Source organism: Erpetoichthys calabaricus, chromosome 16, assembly GCF_900747795.2.
Source record: "Erpetoichthys calabaricus chromosome 16, fErpCal1.3, whole genome shotgun sequence".
Lineage (NCBI taxonomy): Eukaryota > Metazoa > Chordata > Cladistia > Polypteriformes > Polypteridae > Erpetoichthys > Erpetoichthys calabaricus.
In genome coordinates, this window is record NC_041409.2 from 59131489 (window position 1) to 59141382 (window position 9894).

Genomic DNA, 9894 nt, shown 5'->3' on the forward strand with positions numbered 1-9894 from the left:
GAAAAACTTACTATTTGTTGGTTTAAACAGTGGTATAAACAACAAAAGGAAGTTGATCGAGTGACAGAGTGTCGGAGAAACTTGAAAGCTCAAGTTCACAAAGTCGCACAGTGCCCAAAACAAAAAAGAAGTTTTCAGATATCAAAGTTGCCGTGAAAAGGCGAGTCGTAGCCCACCGTCTGTGTGTCATATGGAAGCTTATTAGGGTACAGAGAAAAGACAAAAAATAGGAACACAGTGGGGAAAAAAGCTTGAAATGTCAACTTTAATCTAAAAATTTCTAATTTAATCACATAGTTTATTTTGTCATTAAAGTAGAACATCATAAACTTCATCTTTAAATGGTTTAATTTACTAGTTTCTCAAATACCATCATAACTAAAGTAGCATGTTAAATGCTTTGTTTTGTATGTGTTCTTCTATGTGCTCTATGTGTGTGAATCACTACGTGCTTCTTAAGCGGCCTTTCTCTTCCTCCGACAGGACACAGAGTCCATTACATTCGTGATATTACAGCTCTCTGAATAATTAAAATACTGAGATGTATACTTGATATCATTTTCATGATGATAATAGTTAAAAAATGTTATTAAACATGGGAACACGGTGGCGCAGTCATAGTGACGAGCCGGTGCCCTGTCCAGAGATTGTTCATGCCTCCCGCAAGATGCTTGCTGCGCTGTGCGCGACCTTCGATGAAATAATTTATTGCAGCAGTACTGTCTCTTTCAAATGTACTAACCCCCAATTCCTGTCCTTCCTTTTCTTTCTCCAAGTAACCAATCGCCACACAATCAGCTCTGTAATAGATGTTAAGCCATCTGTAAGCTTAGAACGCTGATTCTTCAAAACTTTTAAGGAACATTGAAATATCTTCATAGTACATGTTTAATTATTCTATCCATCTGTCCTTACAGTGTCGTGCCAGCCCCAGCAAGAATACAGCGCAAGGCAGGAACAATCCCTGAACTAGCTAGCGCTGCGACATCATGTTTTCACATGTTTAATTACTAACAATATAGATTATTTAAATGATGTTAACATTTTATCGGTATAATGTAATAAGCATATTTTGCTGCATTTCATCTTAAAAATTATATTTTAATGATGCAATTTTGTAACTGTATTGTAAGTTTACAGTGAGGTAATTGTACTAATAAGTACAAACAGTTCTACAAGGAGCACTTGATGGACTGATTGAGTGCGTTTATAGTTCTTGGGATGAAATTGTTTCTGAACTGCGATGTCAGCACGGGAAAGGCTCTGAAGCATTTGCCATTTGAGAGCAGTTCAATAGACTGTGCGCATGGCTGAGGCAGCGTGTGCTTGATGCTGTATACCGATAATTCTCTTTCTGATCTGCTGCTGGAGAGCTGTGATTCCACACTCAGATACAGTGGGATAAATAGTCTGAGTGGTGCATTGAGAGGAACAACGCTAAAGCAGCTATGGTATTTGGAATAGTTTGGCTATTCTGTGGACCATTACATTGTTACAGGTTAATTACAATCAGATACCTTAAACTAATAAACAATATGCGGTTAATTTCAGTGTATTTGATAAAGCTGCGCCAGGGATGTGCATCTAAAAAAGAAAGGGAAACCACACTTGAACAAAAGTGCTGCTTTGACGCTGGGTGCCGCCAGTTTGCAAAACTGAGCAGAGAACTTGCGTACGCCAAGCATTTTGCTGGCGTGAAAAGTGCGTGACTTTACGCCAAGTTTAGGTTTTATACATCGCGATTTGAGCATGGAAACGGGAGTACGCAACATTTTTGTGCATACGCACCTTTATACATGAGGCCCCAGGTCTTTATGGCCAATACATTTGCCGCCCAGTAATAAAACTGAAAATTAGGTAGTGCCATGCCACCTTCAGCTTTAGTTCATTATACACTCGCTCTTTGGATGCACGGATATTTCAAATTCCAAATCAATGAGGTTATGATTGAATCTAATTTCTTAAAAAAAGATTTGCTAATGTACTGTATATAGGAATGCTTTGTAATAGAAAAAGTAGCTTAGGAAGGATGTTCATCTTGACAGTGTGCTAATGTGGGATGAAGGGTAGACCATTGATTCATGTCTTGTTAAATTTTTTCCATGCAGACAGCAAACTTTTTCACAACAATTTGATGGATGAACTTTTCTTTGTTTCAAAGACAGACACATTAGGCAGCTCTATGCTCCCGACAAGTGCTGTCATCTAGTCTGACATACCCAATTAGTCACTCCAACTAGTCCATGACTTACCCTGACAAGATTAAACAGGTTTGACTTTGTGTTTCATTGTAGTGGTTGGCTATATGACTACCAGTGAATGCTCAGCTAGAAGTACAATGCATAGAATACATCAACAAGGAGTAAGGAAGGCAGGCATTAACCATATCAGTTAACTGGTGATACAAAACCCACTCTGGCAGGCAGCATACTATTAGATGTCACAATAAAGGGTGAGCTTGAATGTGCTGGAAAATCGGCATGCAGTCTGGTAATTTGACATGCCTAGCAATTTTCCATTAGTTTATAGTAATATATTCTGGTAATGGGATTAGCAATAGCAGTCTGACACCCAATGACTAGAAGTTGTGTAATGTGGCATTGGCTTTAGTGATGTCCCTTTCCCACTACCTATTCTGAATTCTCATGTTTTGTTAAGCCTCTGTTGCTTTTTACCATTTTTCCATGCTTTCAAATGATGACTTTTGCTTTGGTCCTTTTGTAGATAAGCAAATATCTGTCATATAATGCCTCTTCTATAAAGACCATAATGTCAAGGTGGTTTACAAGTACACATCCATGGTGTGATTATATATATATATATATATATATATATATATATATATATATATATATATATATACACACACACTTTTGACAATAACAACACAGACAGGGGTGCAGCGAGAGACAGATGCAGAGATTACACTAACAATTTTGTACTTTAAAGTTCATCATCTTTATATACTGTATCCAATGCAGTAATATTTCTTAAATATATAGTAAAGCAATTTCATAATTAATATACAAAATATAACAAAAAGCAAACAAGTTTCAAGTAAATGACAATTCCACAACAGTATATTGAAATGATAGATGAAAAACAAACCACACATAAACACATAAAAAGTACGTCATAGACTATACATCAGTCAATGTGTTAAAAGAAAAGAAAAATAAGCCCTTCTCCAGGACTTGCATCAAGCTTCTATGCACATAAATGTACTGAAAATAGAAAGAGACTATCATCATTAAGGATGGAACATATCAGTGCAATGAGGTCTGACATGATCTGTGAAAAACCCAACACACACACAGCACACTGCATGATCTCCTACACTTTCCATTCAAATTCATGCAAAATATTTGGTCAACATACCCGCTTTCTCAGGTTGCAGGTGAGGATAAGGTTACGGGAGAAAGAGTTGGCAAAGGCTGTATAGAACTCCAAGACTTTCAGCAGCGCCTCCCGTTTGATGACGTGCAGATCACAATAAGTCAGTGCTCTCACGTTGGCACAGGCATGAGCCAAAGTTGTTTCCTTCCAGAAAACATCGCCAAATACATCTCCTTTTCCTGTAAGCAATAAACCAGAAAAGCAATGTTACATGGAAGACTGATTTCCTCAATAGCAGAAGGACACTGTTTCCAGCAGGTTAACCAACCAAACGGACAGCGCAAATACACAGAGGAGGCAAGAGGGAGGAGATGAACTGGCAGAAGCTGAAATGTGTTTAGCTTTATTTACAAATTCAGCTATACAACATTTGTTTCCATAATTGTAAAAGTGGTGGAAAGGCAGGAGAAGTTACCTGCAAAGTGCCACATAGATGAGTCCTGAACCTGCAAGGATGTGCTTTGCAGTCGAACACATTAGTTTCTATGCCCCAGCAGGAGGAGGACAGAGTGCACTTTTAGGCCAGGGCATGCTGCCTGTCAGATTAGGCAGTTTTACTTCATGTATGCAGTAAGTGACAGCAGTAGTGTATGGAAGATTAACCTGTGGCAAAATTAACAGTGCAATGCTATGCATATGAAGGTGATGCTTTTCATTTTGGCATGGCTTTTGTTATGTCACAAGTAAAAACACATCAACCAAATGATCACTATGCCATGTAAATTAGTGTCAGTTCAAAATGAAATACAAAAGCATATTGCATTTTAAGTCATGTCCACAGATTGTGTATGATAACTAAAAACAAATCAAAAGTATTGCATTTAGCAACTACTTCCAGTGCATTGCGTTTTGATTCAAGACCAATCATTCCATAATTGAAATTTTTTCAGTTTTGACAAGATAAAACCTTCCCAAAATTAAATGCACAACATGTATATGCATTGCAAATCCATGAAGTTAACACAGTGGACTGCATTTAATTTTCGTTTGAAAAACCTTAAATAATGGTTATAAACATTGGTTCACAGACTTCTATCCATAAAATTGTGTTATGATTTATGGACAGATCACAAAGTGCACTTTAGCCATACATTTCAACGTTTGTGATGAAAAAAACACAACAATCTTTAAGTGCCTTTTAACAGGGCACACCATCCCATGGTGCTTTACAAATACAGATCTCTAGTGCAATTGTTTAAAGCTAAAACACAGTGAAGTAAAGTGATTCGCTCCGGGTCGCACAGCAAGTCAGTGGTAGGAGATTACAGTCCACTGCTTAACCGCTAGATCGCACTTACTATCAGGTTGCTAACTGCTGGTCAAGAAGTTAGATGTTAGTCATAGGCAGATGACATAAATATTATAGTCACTGGTTTGGAGGATTTCAAAAATAATGGAGGCTTAAATCCATAATCATAACTGTAACCACTGATTTGTAGGATTAAAAGAAATAGACTTATGTTGAAAACTCGTTAAACATATCATGTAATTATAGTCATTCATTTGCTACCTGAAAGCTGGACTTAAGAGGTGTGCCCCAGACTGATAAGGCCAAGGAATATGTAATGATCAAGGGTGCATTACTCAAAGCACTGAAAAGTTAGGAACATTGTAAATTATATCTTGAGATCAATCGTTAAGTTTCCCAACTTACTTGTGAATCTCTAAGTACACTTTAAACTGAACGTGGCAACAAACAAAGAATACATTAAATTCAGATCATGACAGCTCTTGAGTCCAGCAGGATGGCACAATGGTATCACTGCTGCCTCTAAGCTAGGAGACCAGAGTTCACTGGGTTGAATTTTTATGTTCTCCAAGTGTCCATGTGGGTTTCCTCTGGGTGTTACAGGTTCCTCCCAAAATCTATAACATGCAAGTTAGGTGAATTGACATTGCTAAATTGGCCCCCAGTGTGTGTGTGTGTGTGTGTGTGCGTGTGTGTGTGTGTGTTTACCTTGCGATGGGTTGGTGCCCCGCCCAGGTGCCCGATGTTTCCTGTGATTGGTTCCAACTTCTCTTTAATCCTGACCTGAATGAGCAGCTTCAGAAAATAGACTGTTCTCATAACATTTGGAATGCTAAGATTTACAGTACATTTAAGAATACATTTTTTATGCATTTGTAGGATTATTTTTTATAAGTAAAATAGTTCATTCAAATAATTTAAACTTTTATAATTACACATTTATAAGTTGATTATATAACTATGTCCTGTAAAATATTCATTGTTCTAAAGTCACAGCCAGCTTTACTTTCAGGGGAGACATTCTCTGTGTTACAATTGGTTATGGAGAGAATCAAAAAGAAACAAAAGAAATTGGGCTTTGGCACTTCTGAGACAAGATAGTACAGCTGAAATAAACAAAACCCACCCAGAAGAATATCTGCTGAATTCTGTCCAATCATTGCCTCACAAACCCTATACTTAGACATTATTTAAATTAATTCAATTAATCAAAACTTATAACTCTTCATACATCCAGCCTCCAGCCTAGTTAAATTTGCTGTAAAGGGTCTGTGTATTTAATGAATAAGTGACTTTGCATTCAGTAAGGACTTTTTATAAATATTTGTGCTAAAGTGGCCAGGGAGTACCCATAATGGATCGTGGACTATCTTAATGACAGACCTCAGTTCGTGCGTCTTGGGAACTGCAGATCTGACATTGTGGTCAGCAGCACCGGAGCGACACAGGGGACTGTACTTTCTCCAGTCCTGTTCAGCCTATATACATTGGACTTCCAACACAACCCGGAGTCCTACCACGTGCAAAAGTTTGCTGATGACACTGCAATCGTGGGCTGCATCAGGAGTGGGCAGGAGGAGGAGTACAGGAACCTAATCAAGAACTTTGTTAAATGGTGCGACTCAAACCACCTACACCTGAACACCAGCAAAACCAAGGAGCTGGTGGTGGATTTTAGGAGGCCCAGACTCCTCATGGACCCGTGATCATCAGAGGTGACTGTGTGCAGAGGGTGCAGACCTATAAATACCTGGGAGTGCAGCTGGATGATAAATTGGACTGGACTGCCAATACTGATGCTCTGTGTAAGAAAGGACAGAGCCGGTTATACTTCCTTAGAAGGCTGGTGTCCTTCAACATCTGCAATAAGATGCTGCAGATGTTCTATCAGACGATTGTGGTGAGCACCCTCTTCTACGCGGTGGTGTGCTGGGGAAGCAGCATAAAGAAGAGGAACACCTCACACCTGGACAAACTGGTGAGGAAGGCAGGCTCTATTGTAGGCATGGAGCTAGACAGTTTGACATCTGTGGCAGAGCGATGGGCACTGAGCAGGCTCCTGTCAATAATGGAGAATCCACTGCATCCACTGAACAGTGTCATCTCCAGATAGAGGAGCAGCTTCAGCAACAGACTGCTGTCACTTTCCAGCTCCACTGACAGACTGAGGAGATCGTTCCTCCCCCACACCATGCGACTCTTCAATTCCACCCGGGGGGGTAAACGTTAACATTATTCAAAGTTATTGTCTGTCTGTATACCTGCATTGTTATCACTCTTTAATTTAATATTTTCTTTATCAGCTTGCTGCTGCTGGAATATGTGAATTTCCCCTTGGGATTAATAAAGTATCTATCTATCTATCTATCTATCTATCTATCTATCTATCTATCTATCTATCTATCTATCTATCTATCTATCTATCTATCTATCTATCTATCTATCTATCTATCTATCTATCTATCTAATGCCTTTGTCTGAGCCAACTCGTCAGTGTGTGTCATAGGGCAAGAAGTGGCGAGGTGTGCAGCTACTGGGTGATAGCAGATATCCATACATATCTGTTGAGCTCTCCAATGGCAGACTAAGAACAATACAACAAAGTACAGTATACAGCCAAAGCAAGCAGCGATGAACCAGCAGCCTGATGGACCCACAAGGTATAGGTATATAAGCACAGCTGCAGTATATGAGAAATGCATATCCTCTGTCCAATTATAATTGTCAGATAGCCTCTGATTTGACCTCAGACATGCTGTGCTGAGATCATTTTGGGTGCTATTTGTTGCCCAAAGAAGAAAAGGAAGGAGAGACGGAAGTTAGAAATGTCAAAATTTCTGATCTTAGGGCAAGGGGTACATACTCGGTTGGTGTGGAAGCTTATCGCTTTCATTTTTTACATGGACATTTTGTTTTGTTCATCGGTTTCTAAGTAAGACACTTTGTTTGAATTTCAACATTTATGAGTCATTCCATGTTTTTTTTAGAAATAAGCAAAGTTCACATTATTTGAGGGAGTGTGGAAATATTTTAAATACTTGCTCATCTTAATTTAAAGATTGTGGGATAATGACAGACTATCTAAATTAAATATATACACAAACAATTTACAAATTGCTACCAGTCTGCCCAGGTGATGTCTGTGTGCTCAATACTTATTCTCTTTTAAGGTCTCGTCCCACTTTTGTGTTTTGTTGCTGTTGGAAAGGCTGCAGTGCACCTTAGTAAACAACAGCTCTCTGCTGTCATCCAAAAGAAGAACAATCTCCTCTTTAGGAAAGTGTGGCTTTGTTTTACGGTGGGTGTCTTTCATTTCCTTTGCATTCAACTTGGAAACAATAGGTGTCTGTTTTTGTGCTTATTTATATGTATTATCTTAAGTGTTCTTTACATTATGATGTCACATTTACTTCATGTTACTTTCCACAACTTAATTTTAGCCCACTTTAGTGCAAAAATATATTTGGCATATAATGAAAGTATTGTCAATCGATTGCTTTTTTTGCTTTTGTGTGGGCGGCCATGTGCATGTAAAGTTGCTCATTAATTAGTCAATAAGATTAATTTTTTTGGGTAAATGCACCTCATATTCTGGATGTGAAGTCCAGCATGAAGTGCTTATATAAAATGTGTTTATGCCTTAAAATCTTGCATTGTATTATGGTTAAGAGTTGCCGGTGATGGGGAACACGTTTTTATGGACCACAGGTGGGCCATGTGGTCTGCTCCGGGTCACGACGTAAAAGAGTGGTGCTCTTTGAGCCCTTGCACTTCTGATTTCCAACCTGATCCTTACTGACGACTCAAAGAGCCCTCAAACTTGGTCCTGGGGTCAACTGCCGCCACGTTATTTTTAATTTCTGGTTCTAAATTGATTCCTATCCTCATCAAACAAGCAGCTTTTATTTCCAAGTTTTTCTTTATCATGACAAATCTGAAAATAATCCAAATGAGAAAAACGAGTTTTCTTGGAATTCCTTGTTAAAAGTCTTAATGTTAACTTAGTAACAAACATGTGGAAGCAGCAGCTCCTCTTTTATATTCATCATTCTTTGCAGCTATGTCTAACATTTTCCATTCTTCATTAAATTTGAATTATTGAAATATTCATATTTTGAATAATGATATTAAGCATTCAAATTTATGGATTAACAAAAGGCTGCTGTGCTTTTCTGTCTACAGAATAAGAGCAAAAAAGTCAATTTGGTTAAACAAATGAAAGCAAGAATTTCTTTTCATTCGGTCTTCGTATTTGTAAGCAGAACTAATAGGTACTAGTGCCAGTCTCACCAAAAAACAGTGGATTGCATACGCAAGGCTGTCATCTGCTAAATACTGACTTTAAGGAGTGAATACTTCTGTAATCAATCATTTTATGTTTGCAATTAATTTAGGCCTCTTTGGCATTAAAGAGCTTTCTTCTGCTGATCAGTGTCAAAAAAGCGAATTAAAACCACTGTGGTTCAATGTATAATAAAGAAATGTTAAAACTTCTAAGTGGTGAATCATCTTCATAGGGACTGTAAAGCTGTCCCACTTATGAGGTGCACTGATAGGGGGAATGGGGGTACCTGGGGGCACAAGACATTAACAGACCATAAACAAAGTTGATGGTGAATTCATGGGATACACAAAATGACCAAGGCCTGATTCCATTGTCAGGGTGCATAACATTTTAATCACAGTATTACTTAATTCACGACAGACACTACATTGGTAAAATGTGCAGGTGTAAAAATGTGCATTGTAGGGAGGTGGACTGGAGTGTTACTCAGACAGTTAGACCCTGTGGGCATCCATGAGAGTTATTAACTCGATGTCAGTGTTGTAGACAAATTACACATCATTCTTCTTTTTTTTCTATTATTAAACAAGGAGACATAGCAATATCATGGCTGTCAGAGTATAGATATTTATATGACTTTAAACAGCATCCTTTCATTTTTGACAGTTCATTCCGCCATTATTTTTGTATAGCGTGCTCATTAAATCAAAGCTAAATTTGTGGCTCTTTGTTAAAAAATGTTTCATCAATTGAATTTAACTTTATTGTTAGACAACATTGTCACTAGGAATCTGTCTTGGTGTTACAGGCATACTTATAACAATAGTAAAATGTGACAGTACAACATACGGCATCATCACATTATACAGTACAAGAGTAATTTACAGGTTTATTGGGTCATTATTGTCACGGCTACAGAGTGCAGTGAAATTCTTACTTGCATGTGCTAATCAACATGTAACAT

General features: G+C 38.1%; 1 protein-coding gene across 1 annotated transcript in view; it reads right to left on the reverse strand.

Moving 5' to 3' along the window:
• kcnh5b (potassium voltage-gated channel, subfamily H (eag-related), member 5b) overlaps window positions 1-9894 on the reverse strand; it is a 380353-nt gene that overhangs the window by 57294 nt on the left and 313165 nt on the right. Inside the window, exon 10 of the mRNA XM_028821982.2 lies at window positions 3379-3575. Within this exon, the coding sequence (XP_028677815.1) occupies window positions 3379-3575 (197 nt within the window). The remainder of the gene's footprint in view (window positions 1-3378; window positions 3576-9894) is intronic.